This window comes from Lepidochelys kempii, chromosome 18 (genome assembly GCF_965140265.1).
Source record: "Lepidochelys kempii isolate rLepKem1 chromosome 18, rLepKem1.hap2, whole genome shotgun sequence".
Lineage (NCBI taxonomy): Eukaryota > Metazoa > Chordata > Testudines > Cheloniidae > Lepidochelys > Lepidochelys kempii.
The window spans coordinates 10968581-10993874 of NC_133273.1; the positions used below are offsets into that span (position 1 = coordinate 10968581).

The window sequence follows — 25294 nt, forward strand, 5'->3', positions numbered from 1 at the left end:
AGGGCAAGCATCTACATCCTTCAAGTGAGGAAACAAGGCACCTTTTGGACTGCGGAGTCAGTGATCAGATCACAAGCATACTGCTGGTTTAACGTCCAGTAAGCAAACACCCCTGGATTACAGTCAGACTGGCAAGCTGATAACTTGCTGCCAATAAGGCAAACATGTCTGAGCTGGAACTCAAATGAGGTACTAAGGGCTAGACCCTCCCCTGGTGAAAATGGACATAGCTCTACTGAAGCCAACGGAGCTATGCTGGAGATTTGGCCCTATTAATGTTTTAATAATTAACAAAAAAGAGCAATTCTCTGAAAAGCAGAGCACCTTTAAAGCAATGCATCTCAAATTCTTATCCCTGGGCGTTAAATAGTTAACAAAACAAAACACACCTATCCGACTATGTTTGTTATCTAACAGATATTCTTGTCTCACTGTGCTATAAAAGTTGTAAGCTCCTTTACAGAGATACTTTCCCTAAACGGTGGTTGCTGTGAATTCACCTGTATAACACCAATGTTATTAAGCTTGATTACCCATAACACACTATAAAATCTCTAGCTTTATTCCTTAAATATGAATGACTCCGGGCCCATTCTTCCACCTTTACTTAAAGAGTCATGCCTTCCTTTGCAAATAGCCCCCTTGCTTTCAATGGAGCTAACTGCAAGGTGCCACTCATGGTGATTAAACGTGACCGAATTCTGGCCTAACAATAGAAATATCGAGCTCTCAACAGACAGTCCAATAAAGGGAAGAAAAATCATCACAGTGCCCTTTCCTGAGATCTGCTGCCTTTACTGTAAAGCACACTCCTTTCTCAGCTAGGTGAGAAACCACAATATTCCTTCTCTCTGAGCTACCCAGTCTGCCTTCTGGAGACAACGGAGCTTTGAACACTAGGTGTCGCAGTTAGGCAGTGACTGTGCACAGTGAAATTATGCAGCGCAAGGTGAATCAACGCACAACAAATTGTGATGTATCTATTTAATACCAGGGAATATTTCTAAGCTGGGGAGAAAACTGACTGCATGTCCAGCTTTCATTTGGGTTTTATGGCAGAAATTTGCTTTGAACAGTGAAAACACAGGAGGCAATTGACAACCAGCATGCTTATGATTTCAGAGCCAAATGCTGAAGAATATGAAGGCAGATATGGGCAGAGGCACGGGCAAGGGGGTGGGTGCATGGACACATGCTTGGAGCGGTGAAGGAACAGGGTTATGGATACACTTGCGTGTATGTGTTTGAATAGATCCCGCACTGTATGTATAAGTAAAGGGGCGTATGAACTTGTGTATTACAGTGGGGACAGGTGGGTACTTGTGATGTGGGTATATGTCTGCACCTGTTTGATAATTCTAAGCCTTTCAGAGGCATCAGTCACAGCGGTATTGGTCTCGACAGGCGGGGAGGTCTGTGCACTCCCATGCATGAGCTGGGAATGGGGACATCCATATGTATTTCACGGAAGGAAACTGCATCTCATACTGAAGCCTGCCAGGCTTGCCAGACACCCTTTCAACTCTTTGCCTTCTCTACTTAATTCATTGGCCAGACGGCACTCAGGGAAGCTTACAGCTGAGGAGTCACAGACACACAAGTAAGAAGGGTGCCTGCTTTCAATGACCTTCACCTTAGGCTTCCAGCACCATGTCGTTCTGCAGAGAAGCCAGACAAACAAAATGGTTCCAAAGAGATTGTTTTGTTTTTGCTTTTCCTGGCAAGCTTTGGAAGGCAATTAGGGTCCTTATGTGGGAATCGTATCTTTGGTCGGTATTGCAACCCCCTTAACGAAATGAGATCATTGATCACCCAAGCAGGTCAACGTTGGTTTCAAGTGTGCTTCCGCAGCCTAGTCATGCTTTGCAGCGTGCAGGGAAAGCTGCAGGTTGTTGAACAGCTGGGAAACAGAGTTCCCATCACAGGCTGCTATGGCACAAAGGCCCCAAACAACAAGTGCTGGGGGAATCGCCAAGGGTTCTGGGATGACTGTAGAGTCTGAACCGCAGTGTCTTTCCAGGGTGGTTTGAAAGGCTGCCTGTCTAGGTTTGCTGGACCAGAAACATACGACCATCTGCTCAGGTGAAAGTGTCCAGCCAGGAGACATCCACCGGGCAGGGGCTGTCACAGCAAATCAGACCAAAAGCAAACCCTACAGACTTCATGGTAATGGCAGAGACTCTGGACTGGCTGGGGTTTTCTAGGGTATGTCTCCGCTGCAGCTCGGAGCTGCAATTCCCAGAGTGGGTACCTGCACACACTCTAGCTTTGCTTGGGCTTAGATGCTCAAGGATGTCCCTAGGATCTCAGATAGTATGGTATATGGGTAGCTAGCCTGAGCTGCTGCTTAGTGCGGCAAGGGATTGAGGTTGGCTATTGGGAAAAACTCTCTCACTATAAGGCTAGCTATGCACTGGAACAGGCTTCCAAGGGAGGGTATGAAATCCCCATCTTTGGGGGTTTTTAAGAACAGGCTGGACAAACACCTGTCAGGGATGGTCTACTTGGCCCTGCCTCAGTGCAGGAGGCTGGACTGGGTGACCTCTTGAGGTCCCTTCCAGCCCCACATTTCTATGATTTTTAGCTAGCAGGTGAACATCTTCCTGAGCTGGCATTTACACCTCCCAGCTGCACTGTAGAGGTGCCCCATCTGCACGCCAGCCTAAACAAATGCCTCCAGCTACCGATGCAGGCGGGAGGGCTCTCACCATGGCTAGCTCGGCTTCCAGTTCCTTCATTCTGTTGTCTTTCAGGTCCAGCTGGGAGCGGAGCGCGCTAGCGTGGTCTGTCGCCTCTTTGGCTTGCCGGCGTAGCTCCCACTTCTCTCGCTCCAGGAGATCCTTTTCTTTTGCAAGTGCTTTCACCGCATCCTCGCTCTCCTGCAAAGACACCAGGGCAAAGGCAGAGAATGAGAGAACAGGCCCAGCTTGCTTCCCCAGGAAATCCATGCTAGGCAACACAGGGCAGCGTTTTATCCTGTATTAGAAACACTGGGCAAAATCATGACCACACTGGAGTCAATGTCAAAGCTCCTATTGGCTTCAATGGGGCCAGGATTTCACCCCTCTCTTCACAAGCAGGAACTCTTCACTATTCCTGTTTCATCTCTTCCTTACCTTCTCCTACCATAGCCTATAGCCGGGGTGAATAGGGAGGGTTGTAAGGAAGCTGCAGGCCTGCGTCAGGGGTAATAAGTAGGGACAGAAGCAACACACGGAAAAACTAAAGGGCAAACAAACAAAAGTAAGAGATGGTTTTCACCGCCTGTGTCTCTTTACCACATTTTGGACTAGACCCCTCCTGGAGACCATCTGAGTGCCACCGACCAGGCCCGTGGGGCAAAATAGATCTCCACTGCAGCCCATGGGTGGCCATAATGAAGTACCAGCGTTTCACCAGAACGTTAGCACTGAAACGAACACTGGAGAGAAGCAAGGAGTTTGCTGCTTGAGATAGAATCCCCAGTGCTAACCCCAGGTGCCAAAGAACCTAAAGCGAAGGCAGGCTTGTTCACAAGCCCAGCTGTCCTGAAAATGCACCATTTTCTACTGTTTGACACAAGCCTGTGGTATCTCCTCCCGAATTGCACATTTAGTCTGTCCTCTGTGGATACAGTGATAAGAGAACTGGCCTCATAGGAAATCCATCCCCCCTTCATCGCTCCCAACAGAGCTTAATAAAAATGAAAGATTCCCTGTTTCTACAAGGAAACGAATATTAAAAAAAAAAAATACAGGTGGGAGCTGCTTTGTGTGCAGCTTTGCTACAGATACAGAGGTTTTCTGTGTTTTTAATCTGTGTCTGTCTTTGGGTTCTTCTCTCCTGCCTACTATTGTGGTATCTGAGCACCTGCCACATAAAATTTGGTGGCAACAGTCTAGTCCCTAGTGGGATTCAAGGAACCCTGGCTCTTCTCCTTTTCTGGGTTTGAGAGCTTTGTTATGCTTCTGGAGATTAGTCATATTCAGGCCTTCTCCAACCCTTCTCATTCATAGATCTCAATGTACTTTACAATGGCGGCTAAAGTACCATCATCTCTGTTTGACATGGGGGAAAACTGAGGCATGGTGGGGTCATGTGGTTCAGGACAGAGAGTCTGTGGCAGAGACAGGAATTGAATTGTAGTCTCCTGACTTCCACTCTGGTTCCCTGCCCACTGGACCACACTGTCTTCAGGTTCCTGTGCCAATGAGAAGAGATCCCAGCGCCACCTGGGAGGAGACTGCTGGATGGGAAATTACCTGGATACAAAAAGCACACAAGCCAGCTTGCTTGTGCTGTCAAGGCCATGCAGGATTGGGAGCCCAGCTGATGCAGAATGCCAGCTGACGAAGTTATTAGTTTGACGGTGGTCATGGCCCGGTGCAAACTAGTTCAGCGAGGCGAAAGCAGCACTGACGTGATTGTGCTAATGGCACCGTGCATCCTGCTGGCTGTATTTTTCACTTTTCAATCCATTATTTTTTGGTAAAAGAGGACTCTAGATGGCAGCTGCATTTGCATGCTGGGTATTGCATTCTGCCAGGGATCCCTCCCCATGACACTGCTTTAGTGACTGAGTGATTAGCAGCTGCAGAAAAGTCCAGCTGTTTTGAGAGTCCGCTCCTCCGGGAACGGGTCGAGGGACATGAAGCTTGGTGCCACCTATGCCCGTTCCGGGGAACAAATCACTGAGGGCTGATTTGGCACCTCACAGCCCAGGCCACATAGGGGGCAGTGCACAGAGTACTTTGCCCAGTGGACAAAGGGGGTGCAGGGAAGGGAAGTGTGAAGCTGTAATGCCTTTCTCCTGGGTGCTTCCTTGGTTACTTCCTTCTGCATGGCCACTCAGCTGGAGAGAGGAGGAAAAGGTGGAGCCAAGGTTGTGCCTGCCCTTCGCCCCCTGCCCACCCACCCGCGTGGGATCAGCAGTTCAGCACCAACTGCTTCCCCAGACACCATGCAGGGTCTGGCAACATAGATAGCCCATGCACGGGGACTAAGGGGACTGCTTACATCCCCTTACGTCACTGTGCATGTGGTCGAGCCCAAAGGCTGAACTTTGCAAAACTGCCTATGGGAACTGGGTGCCTAAATGCCTGGGAATCTCAGACTAAGTGGTAGTACATGGGAGTGGTGGCTTATACCAAACAGGACCAGGCGGACATGCTTTGCAGCTAGTCTGATTCTTTTTACATTCGAGCCCTGCTGAAAACCTCAGTGCATCCCTCTCCTTTCCAGGATGGCTAAAGGGACATTCAGAGAGCAGTTCCTGTTGTCATAGTCAAATGATCATTTCAGTGTCTGCAAGGCCAAGCTCAGGAAAACACAAACAAACCCCCAACCACCCAACGTTGCATGTAATGAAGGCAGAAGTGTTCTCGCCTCACCAATGGAATCATAGAATCATAGAATCTCAGGGTTGGAAGGGACCCCAGAAGGTCATCTAGTCCCACCCCCTGCAGGACCAATTCCCAGTTAAATCATCTACATAAATAGCTTTGCATATATGTAGAATTCTAATGACCTCAGCCAAACAGCGCCAGTCCTTCCACATACAGCACTGGACCGAAGAGTGCTGAATTAATACAGGACACAAGGAAAGGGTATCCGTTTCAAACATCAGCAATGCCATCCCTCCGTCCTGCTTCCCACTGAAATCCCCTCCACGCTCCCAGCTGTTATCAGAGCAAGGCTGAAGCCCTACACTTTTATAGAGAAGAGCTGGCAGATGTTTTGCATCACCCGTCAACCACTGTGATGGACCATTGTTGGCTCTTCCCCAAACTACACATGAAACTGTTCTATTAACATCGGCCTTCAGACTCTGTTGCCGAGGGCGTGGTTTCCCCAGCCATGCAGACAAGTGCTTTTTCCTGGGCAACTTGTTTGAAAGCCATGCTGTTGTGAGAGTCTATAGCATGGTTTGACCGACAGAGCTTTCGGAATAAGCAGATCCTCTATGGTGATTAGGGAAAACAGGATAAAACCGCTGCTAGCCACAATCATGTTCAGAAACACTGAACGCCCTCAGCTCCCACTGACCCCAGCTTGAGGTTGAGTCTTGGATGCTCAACACTTCTGATAATCAAGCCTCGTTATTGCACGGTTTCCAGTCACGCTGTGGACAAGACCTAAGCCGCTTACGTCACTGCTACAGACTATGGGTGCGGGTCCTCGAGACCAGGGTGGCAATAACTTTTCTCCACAGGCCTCAAAGGAAATGACATGTGATGCTCTTGGAGAACAAGCACAAGAAAGAGGCAGGATGCTTTTTCTCTCACTCTTTGATCCTCCTCCATGAATACAGGAGACGACGTCAGTCACCCAGACCCCAGTTCATGGGTTATTTCATACACCATGTTTCTCTAGCGAAACAGTGGTGAAAATATGCAGGCTGCCTGTCACAGAGTGGAAATGAGGACATGTCCTAAGCTCTCTGCAAACACAGGCCCCAGGGAAGAATTGCCTCCAAGACTCCCATAAAGATCCTACCAGCAGGTCTGGATGAAGCAGGTGGAGGGGCTGCAGAGAACATAAGACCTCCAGCATCCTTGCAAGCAAATAATCAGCGCACAGAGCCTCTCCCCAACCTACGTGCCTTCCTCCATGCATTCCTCCCTCACGTGTCTTTGCGGTTTTTTAAATTGCATTGATTTTCTCATATGAGCAGGAAAGAAAAATACAACTTTTGGAAAAAGCTGAAAGCTGGATTTGAGTGATCTTTGTTATGATACGTTAAAAATAGAAACTTTCTCTCTTTGCATGGAAAAAAATAATTACAGATGTTTGATTCCCATGGCTGTTTATTGGAGCGGATGGCTTTATGCAGCCTAATCAAAAGCAAAACAGGAAACTGTCTATATATATATATATATATATATATATCCTCTTGCAAACAGAGCAGAGATGCTGAAAACCATTTCAGAGAAATGTTATTTATTATTGAGCGACTTAGTCTAGAGTCACTGCAGTTTGTATGTTCTTTTAACAAGCTCTTAACTTTAAGGACAATTATAAAACCTGTCCTTGAAATAACCAGTTGTAAAGGTTCATTCTCTTGAGCAAGGAGAGAGAAAGAGCACACACCATATTGGTTCAGTGATTTCTTCCAGTCCGATCTGTTACATGATATAGATGGAGCAATACTCTTAAATCAAACGCTGCTAACTTTGCTCATTGACCTGCCTTTTCCTGTATTTATTTATTTACTAGTGCTCCAGTTTCTACAGTTATATTGCCAGCTGCCTTACAATATTTTATTTGCTCACTCACCTGAGATAAGTTTTTTTTTGATCAGGGAGTCAAAACTCTCCAGGTCTTTTCACTACCATCATTCATCACAGTAACGCAAGTAGATTTTTGGACTTGATCTTGCAGCACTGAAGTGAATGGGACTTTTGCCATTGACTTCAATGGGGACGATCAAAGAGTTTCTGCGTGGGCTGGTAATGTTTTCAGGACAATTTAGAGAGGCCAGTGCACAGATTCAATACAAGCCATTGTAGGACTGTGGTACAGAGAGAGCCAACAGGAGATCAGCCCCTTGCTTTGGATAGTGCAGATGTCATGGCTTTTAGAGCCTAATCCAGAGCCCACTGATATCAACGGAAAGGCTTCCACTGAGTCCAATGGTATCCGCATGTCCGCAGGATGTGAGAGAGATGGAATCCGCAGCCCCCAAGAGCATGGGAAGGTGGACTTTGTGGTGTGATACAGGCTGCTGGTGCAGATGGCACCCAAGTGCGTGCTCATATACTTTGCAGATACAAGGAGTCCTATCTGCAGATAAAGTATCCTGCAGCCCTAGTGTTACCAGCAACAGACTGCCTGCTCCCTTGATATAGATTGCACCAGCTCGGGGGAAAGGGGGTGTTTGTGTGTGTGATGGCTGGTGGTGGATTGGAGTTTGTACATGCACAGACCACACCTCCTTACCCTTACATCCTGGAGAGTATGCAGCAGAGTGGCATCTCTGAGGACTCTGAGGGTGGAATCAGGCTCACAGAGGATGATTTCCCACCCTGACCCCTCTCTGCCTGGGGGCTTTTTCTAGCAGGAACCTTTAAATGTGGCAGCCGTGTTTAAGAAATGTACAATATTTTTGCATTTTGACAGCTAAAGTTTATCACTTACACTATGTTAAACACCGACGTCTGAGCTAAAATGAAGCCACAGTATGACACAACTAAAATCAAAACACCAGAATGGCCCTACTGGGTCAGACAAATGGTCCGTCTAGCTCAGTGTCCTGTCTTTGACAGTGACCAGAGCTAGAGGCTTCAGAGGAAACAAACACAACAGAGCAATTATTGAGTGATCCAGCCCGTTATCCAGTCCCAGCTTCTGGCAGTCAGAGGGACACCCGGAACATGGGATTGTGTCCCTAACCATCTGGACTAATAGCCATTGATGGACTTATCCAATTGTTTTTTTTAACCCAGTTATACTTGTGGCCGTCACAACATCCCATGGCAATGAGTCTACAGTTGACTGTGTGACGAAGTCCTTCCTTATGTTTGTTTTAAATCTGTCGCCTATTAATTTCATTGGGTGACCTCTGGTTCTTGTGTGACGGGAAGGGGGAAATAATTCCTTATTATTCCTTCCTTATTCACTTTCTCCACACCATTCCTTATTTTATAGCTTTCTATCATATCCTCCCTCAGTTGTCTGTTTTCTAATAGAAACAGTCCCAATCTCAACTTGTATGGAAGTTGTTCCACACCCCTAATAATTTTTGTTGCCCTTCTCTGTGTTTTTGCCAATTCTAATATATCATTTTTGAGATAGGGTGCCCAGAACTACACACAGTATTCAAGCTGTAGGTGTCCCATGCATTTATATAGTGGCATTATATTTTCTGTCTTATTTTTTCTCTTTCCTAATGGTTCCTAATATTCAGTTAGCTTTTCTTTTATTGCTGCTGCACACTGAGCAGATGTTTTCAGAGAACTATCCACAATGACTCTAAGATCTCTTTCTTGAGTGGTAATAGGTAATTTAGACTCCATCATTTTGTAGGTGTATTTGGGATTATGCTTTCCAATGTGCATTACATTGCACTTACCACTGAATTTCATCTGCCATTTTGTTGCTCAGTCACACAATTTTGTGAGATCCCTTTGTAGCTCTTTGCAGTCAGCTTTGGACTTAACTGTCTTGAGTAATTTTGTATCATCTGCAAATGTTGTCACCTCATTTTTTATCCGTTTTCCCAGATCATTTATGAAGATGTTAAACAGCACTGGTCCCAGTACAGATCCTTGGAGGACCCCGCTATCTACCTCTCTAAACTGTGAAAATTGACTATGTAGTCCTACCCGTTGTTTCCTATCTTTTAACCAGTTACTGATCCATGAGAGGATCTTCTCTCTTCTCCCATGACTGCTTGCTTTGCTTAAGAGCCTTTGGCATGGGATCTTGTCAAAGGCTTTCTGAAAGTCCAAGAACACGATTATCAGTTTGATCATCCTTGTCCACATGCATGTTGACATCCTCAAAGAATTCTAACAGATTGGTGAGGCATGATTTCCCTTTACAAAAGCTGTGTTGACTCTTCCCCAACATAGCACATTCATCTGTGTCTGATAATTCTGGACTGGCTATGCAGGAGCTTACTTTTCTGTGTTGCTCGTAGTTCCTGATGAAGTCACGTAGCTGTTCCTCCCGGCTCTCCAGTGTGGCGTAGAGCTGTTGCATTTGGCTTACCAGGTCTGTCTTCTCTGCTTTCAAACGTTTTCGATCTGCCTTCATGGCTGCATGAAAGAACACAGTTACAGCTCAAGGTCAGAGACAAGAAATGGAGCTCTTCTCTACATTCAGAAAGTCACAACTCAATCTTTCCAAAACACTCTGGTCTTATTTTAAACACAGGACAACTACGATTCTACGAAGGACTCCCAACTCCTGATTTCCCTGTAATAATTAGCGTGAATAGGAACTGCCACAGATGCTCTGCCATAGTTAGCTGAATGATGCAAATAGAATCAGAGCCTGATCTACTCTAGGGATATCTGTAAATTCACCAGTCCATATCCAGGTATTATGAATGCCTCTTTCCACGGTTGGAAACTAAGGCCCTTATCCAGCAGAGAACTTAAGCATATGGCTAACCCAATTTATTTCAGGGAGTCTATTCATGTGCTTAGGACAAGGATGTGCTGAAATGCTTTGACAGATTGTGGCCTAAGTTTGATCTAAAAAAGGAAAGACCCATGTTATTTTTAATCTAAAATGTTACCAGTCTCCTACAACCAAAACCAATGTAGTTTTCAATGCTCTGTAAGTTAAAAAAGGAACAGTGGTGTTGGTAGTGACTAATCCTACTAGATTTTAAGAACTGGTCTGATCATTTACAGTTCTGGAGTCTTTCAAATGCACCCGTCTGCCAGAAGACAATGCCTTTATTTTTTAAGCATGAACTCAGTGTTATTCAGTGCAATCTATGCCGGATGGCAGGAAATTCTTCTACTGATTATGCCAAGTTTCCTTCTAGGGTGGAGATAAACCATGCCAAGTTTACAGCTAACCCTAGAACCACAAGGTAGAATCCTGGTTTCATTGAACTCAGTGGCAAAACTCCCACTGGCTTCACAGTGGGGCCAAGGTTTCACCCATAAAGTCTGAAGGGGTTTGGATTTGCATTCCATCTCTATGCCAACTGCAAGTAAAGAAAATAACTAAGATCTGAAACAATAGTCCAGGGGCTAGATTCTGATCTCATCCATGCTGGCATAAATCCAGAGCAGTTCCACTGAACCCAATGTTGGTGTGATGCAGATCAGAATTTAGTCATCAGACCTTCCAAGCCCAGCTCAACCTGAGCCAGCAGGGCAGCACTAACCGTTTGGATGGAATAATCACACCCAGCTGATTTTCAAATTCCAATCACAGAGCAAAACCAGAGGGGTGGGGAAAAACGTATTTGAGATTTTTCATCTCCAAAATTTCAGGCTAAAGGCATTTCCCAGCAGGCATGTTCCTGTGCTGTGCAGAATGCTCCCTTCTGCTCATTATTGAAAAAAGTCACCGATAGAGTTACATCACATCAAGCATCTCTCAAGAAAGAGGATCAGGGGATATTTGGGGTGCCTGAGTGAAACAGAATAAGAAACTGAGGAAGGGAGACCAAAGGGCAGGGAGGTTGACCCTAAACAAACAGGGTATTTCCTCCTTGCTCAGAAACTAATGTAAATTACAAACACCGTGACCCCTTCACAGCACTGGAACACCCCAGCGGTAGTTACGGCTCTTAATCGTCCCACCTCCCGTTAAGTTACAATGCAGCAAGCTGATGGGGGAGTAGCAGAAAATGAATTCCAACTTCTCACCAGTTAACTTCATTTCCCCAAGCCCTCCTGTACCAGCTCAGAGAAGTAGTGCTGCCTTGGCTGTGGCTTCCTGGTGGGAGGAAGGAAACCCAGACACCTGAGCTGGAAAAGGAGAATACTGGAGAAAGTACATGGCTTGGCTTGTTCCACAGATTACAGGTGGAAAGAGAAGTCGGGATCAGAGTGCAAACGGAAAGGTATTCCATGATAAAGGGGGTTCTCGTGATACTTTGTCTAATCAGAAGTAGGAAGTGTCAGGAATCTCACAGGAAAACTCGTGCCCATGAATCTTCTAGCCTAATATTGCAGAGCCAAGGGTTCTGATAGTTCATATAAACATGCTCACATTACAATGCTCCTGAGGGCATGTCTACACTTGCCAGTAGATCGAAACTGCTGCAATGTAAGTGTCGATTTAGTGGGGCTGGTGAAGACATGGTAAATCGATGGGAGAGCACTCTCCCATCGATTTGTGTACTCCACCTCTCCGAGAAGCGTAAGGGAAGTCGATGGGAGATGCTCTCCCGTTGACACGGCGCAGTGTCGCCACCTCAGTAAGTGGATCTAACTACATCGACTTCAGTTACGTTATTCACGTAACCGAAGTTGGGTAAGTTAGATTGGCCTGGTCTACACTACTGCAGTAAATCATAGTAATGTAGGGTTCGAAGAGACTTCAAGATTCATCCCCATCCCTCTGTGCTGAAACAGGACTAAGTATACCTAAAAAGGAGTACTTGTGGCACCTTAGAGACTAACCAATTTATTTGAGCATAAGCTTTCGTGAGCTACAGCTCACTTCATCGGATGTATCCGATGAAGTGAGCTGTAGCTCACGAAAGCTTATGCTCAAATAAATTGGTTAGTCTCTAAGGTGCCACAAGTCCTCCTCTTCTTTTTGCGAATACAGACTAACACGGCTGCTACTCTGAAACCTGTAAGTATACCTAGACATCTGCAGGGATTGAACCTGGGACATCTGGATCTAAAAACTTGAGCTTCTTCTGCTCAAGTTAATGAGCCTGGTCTACAACATTGTGCTGTTACACTCATTTCCAGGCTTTTATTTGAACCTGACCCTGAACCTCTTCGGAATTTGCCCAGCACCCACTGGTACATTCTGCAACTTTATGAAACACATTTTAAAAAGGGCCAGATTCTGTCCCCTTTAGATATGTTAAGTCACTTTATTCCATTGCTTTCAATGAGACTATTTGCAGCACAAAATGCTAAACTAAGCATGAGCAAGAACAACAAAAATAAGGCCCAAACGGTTTCAATTTTCAAGTCTTGTTACTTTGAACTCTCCCCACTGATATGAGTCCCCTACTCAGAATTCCCATATTTTACCGGGAAGAAAATACCAGGCATTACAGCAGAGAAAGGCAGAACGAGCACCAATGGCTGGAAGCTGAAGCCAGACAAATCCAAATGAGAAATCAGGCACACACTTGGAACAGTGAAGGGGGTTAGTCATGGGGACAAAACTACCAAGGGAAGTGGTGGATTCACCATCTCTTGATGGCTTCAAAGCAAGACTGGATGCTTTTCTGGTTGATGCTTTAGACATTGGGCTCAAGAGGAGCAACAGGGTTAAATTCAATGGTCTTTATTATACAGGAGATCAGATCAGATGACCTCATACGTCTTCTGGCCATAAAAATCGAAAAGTTTACGTTGCAAAACTCTGCAGCCGTTTGAAATCATGTTGGCTTGAGAATGCGCACAGGGCGAGGAGTGGGGAGGGAAAAACAAAGAAACCACCACCACCACACTTTTGCTTTAGCTTACATTAAAATCAACTTATTTTCTCCTTATTTGTTTTCTAGATGTTCATTTGCAGTGGTGGAATTTTTTGCCTTATAAATACTGTATGGAGCAGAGAAAAAACAAGGCCAAATAATGACAATAAATCAGGGAATATTAGTTAATGAGCCAAACTGCCAGTAGTTTCCTCTCACTTCTCTTCTGCACACATTTCTCTAATTCCGTTCCTGGCCACGCTTGGTGTTGATGGCCGAAAGCAGCAATCAGTCCTCATCTTTTTATTCTTCTAATAATTACAAGCCTTGGTGATCTCTTCCAGGGCAGAACAGCTTCAGAGGAGGCTTGAGATGAGTCAGAGCTGGAATCTGAATCCAGCAATGCTTGGGAGATGGTGTGAGAGACCTACCTGTAGCTCACACTGAGTGTGGAGGAGCCAGCTGTTGGCTTCTTGCAATTGCTGGAAGTCTCCACTCCCTGCCCTCCCTTCCACAGAGCAACTTCAGTATAAGTAAAATCTCCATTTATATATTATATAAAGGACAGGGAGCCATTATTTCTTATTAATAATCACCACATGTTCCCTCTACATTGGTTATTATTTGCATCACTGTAGCAATCAGGAGCTCCAGTGAAGGACCAGGACCCCATGGTGCTAGGCGCTGCATAAACACAGAACCAAAGGACGATCCCTGCCCCAAAGGCTCAAGTTGCAGAGTGGAAAATCAGGTTAAATATAAGGGAAAATATGGATAATGGTACTGGTTCAAGAGGTGGAATGAGATGCAAATGGTGGTTGTGGTATCATGGGAACATCCAAGGATAAGTCCTGATGCCGTCAGCAATGAGTCAGGAATAGTTGAGTCCATCCTGCCACAATGCAGGAGGAGGGTCCCACGTAAGCCATGAGAAGGTATTTTTCCAACCCAAATCACTCTAGGACTCTGACCCTACACATAGGAAGCAGTACATCCGGACAGTGTTAAAAACAGAATGCATGTGTCACAAGTCCGGCAAATGAGACAGCTGAACAGCTCTCACTACAGATGGAGCTTGGGGAGAGGGTTGGTACACATATACTGATCTATCGTCTTCCAGTGTCCCCGCCCCACACATAGAGAGCAGAATCTCTGCTTATCATTTAATAGATCTCACGACTGGTTGAGCTTGCAGAGAAGACCGGTATGCACAAATGTATTTATCATGTTCCAAGCAGAGCTCACAGCAGAAGCTCTGCTGACCATTTGGCAAATAATTTTTTTTTTCTTTACAAGCGATTCTGTGATATGATCAGCAAACTCCTTAAAAAAAAACAAACACAAAAGTGCCAAGGGCATACATCAGAGGACAAATATCTCGCAGAGGTGCCACTGAACAAGCTGCAGGCAATATATATGTATTTATCACACAGAAAAAAACATTATGAAGGTTGCAAAGTCAAGGACTCAAAAGTTAGGAAGTGCCAGAACTAAGGACACACCGGGCAACCTTAGCAACAGGGAGCACCCTGCCTATCTCTTGCGCATGCGCACACAGAGAGCAAGAAAACAGGAGAGCTAATTTTGTTGCCAAGAAGATGATTCCAATTTTACAGCTTCGTGTGCTGGAGAGATTGCACCCTTGCCAGGCATTCTCCAGCCTGCAGGGATTAAAGAACAACATCAGGTCGAACAGAAACTCTCTTCATGAGACCTCCATCAACCATAGGTATTTTCTCTTCATGATTCTGCTGTGTGATAGGGACCCATGCTGGGGTAAACAAGCGGGGACTGATATACAAGACTTCCCAAGGCTGTTACACTCAAACTGGCCAGAGAATGTAATGGGAAAGCAGAGAGGTTGGCCATGGATGGGTAACCCAGGCAGGGCCAACTTTGTTTTACAAAACACACTTTTGTTGTATTGCTGCCTTTTTCATGGCAACAGCTTAACCCTTCAGACATTTCCTAAAGGTTCCAGTGGAGAAAAGACGAGAGTCTCTACAGAACGCGTATTGGTTGATGCAAATATGGTCCAGCGTGAGCGAATGAAATAGAATCACAGAATCGTTCTATCAAACATTATGTTGAGTTTAGGTTGCGACTAGTGTGGTAATACTCTTATGTCCCTTAAAGGAAAACTACATACAGTATCATATGCATCCAGAAATGCTCTGTCCTGGACACAGTACTATGTACCTCCTCTAGCACTTAATTATCTGTGAAATACAGTATATGCTTAGCTGTTTATGACATAAAATATTTGCAGGGAAATACATGGGAACAAAAATCTTTTCAGCCTGCACTTTTTTGGATGCTTTTAAAAGCAATCAGTGGGTTTAGCTCTGGGTCTCACTTATGTTGAGTTCAATGGAGTTACAATGGGATAATGCTACACAGATCAGAATCAGGTGCATTATGGATTTGGATGGGAGCTGGATCAGCCCTAGGTCTCCACCATAAGCATAAATGAAGTAGGGTTTTAAAAAACCTAATTATATCTATAACTGATCTTGTGGAGTCTGGACTACAAATTGGTTTTTCGATTACGTATAAAACAAAACAAAAAAAAAACCATCAGCGATGGGCTGAAGAGACAGATCTCCAGATCCAGATCTCAAAAAGTCCAAAGTCTAGAGGCATCTGGATCAGTTCATTATAGACAGAGAGGCCATGTGCAAACTTCAGATCTGTGCTCATATTTTTAACACCCCTGATGGGATTTCCCCTGAGATCTTTCCACTCAGCTTATCTAGAACCAGTTCTCTGGAATCCAGAAAGCTTGGTTGGACTCCAGCTTGGCACTCAGGTTACATTATAAGGTAAGTAACAGCTCTTTGCACATGCTGGCAAGGCCCGAACGCAGGGGGTGTAAGGGATGATACCACAGTTTTAACTCATGTCCCACACCACACAGTGTAGATCATCTTTCCTACCTACCAACATCTATACTTGCATGAAAGGACCAATTGCTGCGCAGATTGCATTACAGCAGGCTTATCAATTCAGGTGTTTGTGCATACTTTGTTCACTACCAACATATCCACATTAGTTGGTTTCTACCTCCTTTATTTACTATACACAGTCACAATGGTTAGTTCTTTCAACATTTACTTGTTTTGGCTCGCTCAGCAGTTACTTGTTCAGGCTTGTCTTGTCTAAATTTGGGGCTGCTCATGTCACCACCCCACAAAGATCAGGGGGATTTTGTTTCAGTCCCCATCACTATTGGACCAGTTTGGCCTGCCAACAATCCTGCTGTGTATCGCATACCTAGGGTAATGGGGCTGGTGTAATGGCAGACAGGGTTATTGGTGGCAAAATCCCAAGGCAGTACGAGAGCCAGTCAAGTTGAAACAATCAGTGAGCACTTCTAGATCCCCCTTGCCTCCTGGGACCTTCAGAAACAGGCAGTCAAGCTTTGTAACAAACCTGCGAGGTAGGGCCAGGAGCATCAAAACCTTACAGAGGCACAGAGGAGTGAAGGGAATTGCCTGCTGGAAGCATCCAGCAGACATAGGATTAGAACCCAGTTCTCCCAGGCTTGTCTACGATCCATAAGACCATCCTCCTGGCTACGGTGGAGCAGCTGCAGTATCAGAGAGGTGGATCTTGGGGAAGAAACATTTTCGACTCTCTCCCTCGTTCACATACTAAGCTGAGAAAAAGTCTCGGAGCACCTCCGCACCGACAACCAACCCAGCAGCCGCTCTGATGTGTGCCATCTTCTCTCTTCGATAAGATTTCCACGGCGCATTATTCCAGCTCGCGCACATGGCAGATTAGAAGCAGCTTTAATTACCAAGTTTGTTGAAATGGATCGACAACTTGACAAGACAGCAGAGAGGGCAGCAATGCCAGGGGGTGGGGTGGGGGAAGACATTTACTGTCATTACCTACTACTGCAAAGCTCTGTTTAAAGTCAAAGTGTCCTGAGGGTAGTACAGATCCGGGAATATAACCGTCATTGCTGAGAAATCTCACCAAACCGTCTCTGAGACAGAACTCTTTAGGCAAATACTCAGTGCAGAAAGCATCTAATACCATATTTATCTAATAAAAAGGAGCCAGAAGGACTTTCACCATGCAACAGGCCAGTCTGAGTTCGTTCAAGCGATGCTGTGAGAAGCTTCAGGACTTCAATGTTCCTCGGCATGATGGAAAATCCCCTACAGGGTGGTCCTAGACAGGGTGGTCATGTGTCTACAACTCCACAACACAAGAGTTGTCTTCCAAGAGGAGGAAGTCCCATTACTTGAGTCACTGAAAACTGGACAGGGTAGAGTAGGAGAGAATGTCCTAAAGGTCACAATCCTACTGGCTGAGAGAAAAGGACTATGGGCAATGTTCCCTCTAATTTTTTACATCCATGTGTGGAATGAATTTTGTTGTGTGTACCAATATGGAGGTGATGAATGATGGGAGTGGGCTCAGGGCTGGGGCAGAGGGTTGGGGTATGTGGGGGAGATGAGGGCTCTGGGGTGGGGCCAGGGATGAGGGTTTGGGGTGCAGAGAGGGGACCAAGGGCTGGGGCAGGGGTTTGAAGAGTGAGGGCTCTGGGGTGGGGCTGGGGATGAGGGGTTCAGGGTGCAGGAAGGGGACTCTGGGCTAGGGACTCTGGGGGGGAATGAGGACTTCGGCTGGAGCCAGGGATGAGGGGTTCAGGGTATAGGGAGGGGACTCAGGGCTGGGGCAGAGGGTTGGGGTGTGGAGGGTGAGGGCTCTGGCTGGGGGTGTGGGCTCTGGGGTGTGGCCAGGGACGAGGGGTTTGGGGTGCAGGCTGCTCCAGGGAGAGAGGACTTGCCTCTCTCCTCTCCAATCCAGACCCCTATGACTGCGCGCCTGCGTGGCCCTTAATAGCCTGCTGCGCTAGAGGGAACTTAAGACTACGTGACCTTCTGTTCTTTATTATTCATAACATAGGAGCACCTGGAGGTTCCAACCCAGACCGAATCCCCATTGTACCGGGCTAGGCCCAAACACAGAGAAAGAGACATTCTCTGCCCCAAAGATCTGACAGTTCTAGTACCCAGGAGAGGACGGATTATTGTCCCCATTTTGTAGATGGGAAATTGAGGCCCAGCGTGGGACTTGACCAAAGTCACACAGGGAGTCTGTGGCAGAGGTGGGAGTGGAATTCAGATTTCTTGAATGACAACCTGATGTCTTAACCACAAGCCCATCCTTTCTCCTGTATGGGTCTTCTCTGCCATTTGCTTCGACTATTCAAGCTCCCAGGGCACTGATGATGTAAGTAAGCCAGAGCCAAGTTTTGTAGGAAACACACAGGGTGAGAGACAGCACCAGACTTGTGCACTATTAGCCCTCAAAACAGGGCTTAAGTGGCTCACAAGCATCATGCTGGCCCCTGCACAGGGCAAAATTTCACCTATGGAGTGAAACAAGACACACCTACTGTATGTGTAATTTTAAGGAGTGCTTGAGAACCTCTCAAATATTACTGGCAAGTTTTTGACAGTAAGCAACCCAACAAGAGCCAGTGGCTTATGGCAGACAGCAGGAGAATTATTAGCTTGTCGTGTGTGCGGATTTCATCTCAGGAGAAATATACGAGGAAGGCTGATCTGATGAATGGAGATTCCCTCCTAGGCTGGGATGCCAACCATGGGGGAATGCTCAGAGCAAGCTGGCTGCAGGTTTTCAGACACCACTTGCTGTGCGCATTGTCGAAGGAAAGCGCCCCCCCAAAGTCCTAAGCCAAAGGGACCTCTCTCTTTTTAAAAGGGCTCTGCTCCTGCCCTGACTGATGCTATTCATCTCAACATTGCCAGTTCCAGTGCCAGGACTCCAGTCCCTTCAAGCAACACTCCTGCTGACATAGTGCTGTCCACACTGGCGCTTAGGTCGGCGTAAGTTATGTCACTCAGGGCGATGGCGTATTCACACCCTGGAGCGACATAAGTTATGTCGGTATAAGTGGCAGTGTAGACATGGCCTTAGACTCCCCTGCCTTGTAACCGGCCCATTCTGTTCAGGGATGAGACAGCGCAGCCTTGGCAACATCAGAAAGGCCAACCCTTGGCTGCATTATGATGCTCCCAATGCAGGACTGCAGTGTTACTTGATAAACCAAAAAGAGGGGTATACGTATGAGGGAGCCAAGTTTCTGTTACACCCAAATTAAGATCCTGACCAGTAACAAGGACGGGAAAGGAACACTGACTCGGCACGCAACCGATGTGAAGGATTTCAGTCCCACATTGCATTCGCTTTTATTATGGATGATGTCAGGTTGCAAAATTTAGATCTGGATCTGCCCCACAGCTTGGGAGGCATCTGGCTTGGCCTATCAGAAAGAGAGGAGCCAAAGGCAAAATACAGATTCCCAACTTGAATGGCTGCCAAAAATGTAACCGTCTCCGTCTCTAGGATTTTGGTCCAATTATTTTAGAACAATGCATCAGCAATTCTTTAAAGCTAAGCCTGCTCCTGCAGCTCCTTATTGCCAAAATTCAGGCATGTTCTTGCCTCACAAATTAAGAAGCAGCTTCCCCTGACTATGTCCCCGGCATGACCTTGGATCCAGCTTTTAGAACAGCAACACAGCCAGCGCTAATAAAAATTCAGCGTCCCATAACTCCTTAGCCTCCATTAAACACAAAAGCATGCAGCGTGGGAGGGCTCTCCATTAAGCAGCTACACTAACAATGTTCCCCACAGTTTAAAACTCCCTTGCTATGATAAGCAGAACAGAGAAGAGAAGGACCCGTTATCATCATTGCTGTGGCCGGCAGAGGGCTCCCCAGTTTATTTTTGCTAGGCTCGGTCTCTTCGCCTCTGTTCAGAACAGAGTGTTTCTCAGTTTCTGAAAAGAGCCCCAGTTCACTAACAGATTCCTTTAACGCCAGGTGTCCCATCAGCATGCAGTTCACACGCAAGAGAAACAAAATTTGTCTTAAGCTAAGTCTCCTTTCCTATGCATAGTGATTATTGGCAAGTACGCCAGGCCGATCATAAAACTTGCAGCCACTTTAAATTCATGCCAGGGCTACAGACGGTGTTAGCATGGAAATCTGACATGATATTATTTATGAGCTATAAGACGGTGGTAAATTCCAGTGCAGCTTTAAAACCCATTCCCCAAAGTGATTAAAAATTGACGAATCTGTGATTACTTTTGGACTGCAATTCTTTAGCTTGCAGGGCACGGGGTGCTGTAAGCTGCATAGAGTGCTGCTGGGGGTGGGGGGAGAGCGAGCAGGTGATGGATACGCAGACCTTGATGTGCTATGTGATCTGACGGATACAGCTCCTTCTGGCAAATGGGTTGCTTCTGCAAGCAACATGGGCTAGAAAGTGTTTTTACTGTGCTCCTATCCCTTTAAACCTAGGGGCCTCTTGAGTGGCTTGTTCTCCTCCTAACTTCTCCGCTCAGGCCCAATTCTGCCAATGACATGGGGGGCAGTGCTTACTAGCCAGGGCATTACCACTAACTGCAAGAGTAGTCAGGGCAGCAAATGTTTGCAAGATCAGGCCCTTGGGATGGGATTTTCAAAGGCGCCTAAGGGAATTAGGCACTCAACTTTCACTGGATTTCAAAGGGATCTGGATGCCTAAACCCCATGGCCTATAGGCTGGGAATTTCAAAGGCGGCAGGGTCCCGGTAAAGGTACACAGGTGTGGCACTGGTGGGAAGGGGCAGTGGAAACCTGTCTGCAAAACCCTTGCAGGTTTCAGTTCTGCAGCATTCAGAGGGGGGAACCACAGCTGGGGCTCCCCACTTAGACCTACCCCTTCCTCACTTGTCGAAGGGCAATATCTACCCACAGGAGGAGACCAACAGGCAAACAGCAGCGTATCCGTGGCAACATGCGGTCCAGTTCATAACTCTTCCAGACATAATCAATTAACTTTTACAGGAATTTTTTATTTTCTTCTTTAAAAAACAACAAAACACAGAATACATTGCCAGGGTTTATAAATAGCAACTAGCGAGCTCCAGGCCAGGCATTTCCTGGCTGATAGTGATTGTTGGGTTAGCTCCTCTGGCCAGTCGCTCTAATGGCATGGAAATGCCTCTCTGCTTGTCACTGTTTAATTAGGTCCCATGTCAATTTCCATGATTACCCCCCCAAGCAAAACAAAACTGAACTGAGAATGGACACAGGCCGCAGTTCTGGCGCCCTGAACTGTAGCCTTCCCCCAAGGAAGCCGCAGGAGGAAAATGAGCGTCACCTTGGCAATGAAAGCCAAGCCCCACAGACTGCAGAACAGAGTGGTTGGAAGAGTGGGTTTTCCAAGAGCAGCCATTATTGGTGGTGGTAATTAGCACATCCCAGCATCTATTTTGCCCATGATGCTACTTGTACTGATTTTCAATGAGGGCAGGCTCCGTGGCTTTGTTATGCAGGGCCGTTTAGAATGATAACAGCATGACTCTCCCATTGGGAGTGCAGGAATGTCCTTGCTAAGAGCTTGTCTTCACTATGGGGGTAAGTCGACCTAAGTTATGCTACTTCAGCTGCTGGAGTCAACATAGCTTAGGTCGATTTACCCTGGTGTCTTCACTGCGCTGCGTTGATGGGAGACGCTCTCCGATCGACTTCCCTTTCTCTTCTTGGAGAGCTGGAGTACCGGGGTGGACCGGAGAGCGCTCTGCCATCGATTTAGGGGGTCTCCCTGCTGCATCAATTGCAGCAGCGTCGATCTCCCCATAGACCAACCCATGTGAATAGCTGGCTGAAAATAGGATCATAGTGAATCAGAGCAGTGGTCCATCCCATTCCACATCCCGTTTCCACCAATGGCCAGTACTAGCTGATTCTGAGGAAGAAAATCTCACAGAAGGCAGTTATTGGGTAATTGGCCTGCAGAAAAAGGGTCTTCTCAAACCCCAGTAGTTAGAGGCTGGTTTATGCTCGGAATCATGAAGGGTCATCTCTTTTTCCAAACTCGCTATTACTTTTAACCCTTTCTATTCATAGACTAAGGCCAGAAGGGACCATTGTGATCATCTAATCTGACCTCCTACATAACACAGTTTCTCCCTTTGCATCCAACTTCCATGAATCCCTTGAAATTGGGAAGGAGGAGGCTTTTGTGCAGAACATATTTTACACAGCAAGGGAATCTAAGGGGAGGCTCTGAATTTACAGAACTTATTGAAGGAAGTTTCAGATGGACTCGACAGATTACAGGCTGCTGAGCCTATCATCATGGTCTCTGCAGAAATCGGGTTTGATCTATTGGCTCACAGGCACCTGGAGCCACACCATGGAAAAAAAGTGAAAAATGTCTCAGGGAAGCTGTGGGGCTTTTCTATTATTTAGCCCCATGACTGGTCAAAATATCAAGGCCATATGATGAGCCCAGGACAGGAAGGTGGTGTGAGATGGATCACCATCCTGAGTGTGTTTCTTTTTTGTGGGATTTTTGAGATGGGGAAAAATCACAACTCTTGATTGAACTCCTTCTTGGCAATCCCAGCAGAAGCACAAAGGATTGAACGGACCACAACATTTAACTCCCCCTAGAGCTGGTAAGTCTAGCGTCAAGGTGAGATACACGGGGGGAGAAGTACTTTGCTGATGTGGCCTGCACAGCTTTTCCCAGCACGATACATCTCAGTTTGCAGGAACTCTCCTGGCCTGGTGCCTCCCAGTTTTAACTCACCCTGCTCTGAAGAACAGTCAAATCCAGCACCTTTGTGAACCCTAGAGCCTCTAAAAAAACACCTTCCATTCCTTCATGCTCAGCATCTTGCAGCACAATCCATCCCTGCGTTGTCTGTCTTTGAAACCCTTTGCAAATAAGACCTAACTGGAGACAAAAGGGCTTCTTAACAACCACCCCAGTGGGAAAAGTTGATCACATGGGGATAAGAAATCTTGCAAGTGCAGAGATTGGTCAGTAACCAGAAACAATTTAGGTCTTGACCATTGCTTGTGAACAACTGCTGATTTAAGGGTGAAGTGAATAAGTTATTCGCTTACTCTGTCCTATGCACTTGAATCCCTCCCAAGGGAAGCACGAAAGGCTCTGGTTTTGGGGGTGTATTTTTAAATTTTTATTTAAACTACCTGCGCGGACGCACCAGAACCTCCCACAAGAAAGAGAGCACTGTTCTCCTGGATACAGTCGCCATGGAAACTACTGCTACAGACTCTACATGTACAACAAATCGGTTTCATTTTATCTCAGCCTCTCAGGGAAGCAAAGTTACAAAGAGACGTCATAAAAGAAGGGGGAAGCAGCTCTTATGGGCATATAATCTGTAGCTAGCTACACAAGTTGCTTTCCAGAAAAAAAAAAACCCACCCAGTATAAATATTTAATCTTTCAAGTGAAGCTGGGGCTGATGAAAGGCCCGGAATTGACAGCTGAAGAGAGGGGAGTCCTCCTGGAGTTCAGAGACCGGGTACAATCCAGTACAATCCTGACAATGGCTCATTGCTAGTGACCGATAAGAAAGCACTAAAAGATGCACTGAGGACAATCCAATTGGGTTTGCATCTCTGACTCCAACCTTGGCCTCGATGGATCACTGTCAGAGATGGTCAGCTTCAGTCCTTGGCCTCTTTGGAGACTGTCTACAAGGATGTGAGGCATGATAGTGAACAAATGTCACTTCACAATCGCCAACAAAACAATGGTTCCTTCCAGTTCCTTCTGGCCTGGGCTGGACTGGAACCCGTGATCTAGTGAAAGGTTCCATACCCTCCATTAGCAACTCTCTTAAATTCTGTTGTATTTAACAACACAGGAAGGTCTTTGAGCATGGTGGGGTTGAGTTATGGGGTGGGAGGAGCCCTGTAGGTTGTTTCCCATAAGACTAACTGCTGGAGATGCCTCAAACACACCTTTAGAAAGGACCTCTCTTCGGATATTTCCCAATGAAAGATGCTCCCATTGCTGTCTCTCTCTCATTAAATCCATAAATACCAAAACTGGGTTCTCAGACTCTGTCTCCTGATTCTCGAGTGGGGGCTTCCCTAGTTGTTGTGCGAGTATCGCTTGTGTCAGTGGCAACCCAAGTTCTCTCTCTCTCTGTCTCTCACGCACACTTTTCCCTACTAGCCGAGAATGCAACATGCACAAAACAGGTCAAATACAAGCAACCAAAAATAGTTTCTGCAGGAATTAATGCTCTTCTGAGCCCATGGGAGTGGCGGCACTGCAAAGTTTCATCAAGAGCCTGACGTGAGCAAGTTTCAGAGTAGCAGCCGTGTTAGTCTGTATTCGCAAGAAGAAAAGGAGGACTTGTGGCACCTTAGAGACTAACCCATTTATTTGAGCATGAGCTTTCGTGAGCTTATGCTCAAATAAATGTGTTAGTCTCCTTTAATTTTTGACATGAGCAAGACTCCAGAGCTAATGCTCATGCAAGTACATTACACAACTGCCGTACAGACAGAATTTTGAACAGCGAATTGTCTCAGTGCAGGACAGACCATTAAGGGTATGTCTACATGGCACCGTAAACTGGGTCTGTGGGCTTATGGACTCTGTGTTTCCACGCCTGCACTTAAGCGTCCACACTGCACTGGAAACCAGGGCTTACAATTGCTGCACCCAGTTTCACTGCCATGCTAACGCGCCCACACTACGTTCTGCAGACCTTCCGACTCAGATCTGTGGCTTGAGCTGCACCCACGCTGCAGAATGGCAGGGCCTGCACCCGAAACACAGCAGGACTTGGGCTCTCATCTCTAGGACCAGGAATCCTGAGTGCTTGCTGACCCGAGCCAGACTGATTTGTGTGTGGATGGAAGTGGGGGCTTGGGCTCAAACCTCAGACAGAGCCTGGGCTTAGTGTGTGGTGTAGACATACCTAAAGGTCCTTGCAGCCCCACGGAGCATTTTCTGCAGAAATCACATTACAAAATAACTCCCCGATACATGGTGTATTTCAAAAGGTTTTCACTATAACTGCCCACCAGTTATATAACTGATTTATTCATGCTGAACATTAACGAGCAATGCCTGAAAAGGTTTAGTAGCTTCAGGAGACCCAAGCTCACCCTGCATAGTCAAAAGACTGGCCCTTCGTAGGCAGCTGTTACATAGCAACATGGGACTATCGGGATGTAGTAGTTTTGCTGGTTATTTTTATCTGATGGCCAAACCTCCTCTAATGGTCCCAGCCTCAGCAGACACAGGAGTTCTGTACATTTTGCAGCACTTCATTCTCCAGAATGGTTGTTTACAGCTTTAAGACATTGCTCCTGGGTAATCCAAAGAGAGTGGATGATCTGCGAATGAGGGTTAAAGGGTATGGGC

At 46.3% G+C, this 25294-nt stretch overlaps 1 protein-coding gene across 9 annotated transcripts in view; it reads right to left on the reverse strand.

The window, feature by feature from the left end:
• The window catches only part of KAZN (kazrin, periplakin interacting protein), a 712848-nt gene that overhangs the window by 65972 nt on the left and 621582 nt on the right, over positions 1-25294 (reverse strand). For all 9 annotated transcript variants that reach the window (XM_073317160.1, XM_073317161.1, XM_073317159.1 and 6 more), the window contains 2 exons: positions 9601-9737; positions 2709-2879 (listed from right to left, as the gene is read on the reverse strand). In XM_073317160.1, the coding sequence (XP_073173261.1) occupies positions 2709-2879; positions 9601-9737 (308 nt within the window). The remainder of the gene's footprint in view (positions 1-2708; positions 2880-9600; positions 9738-25294) is intronic.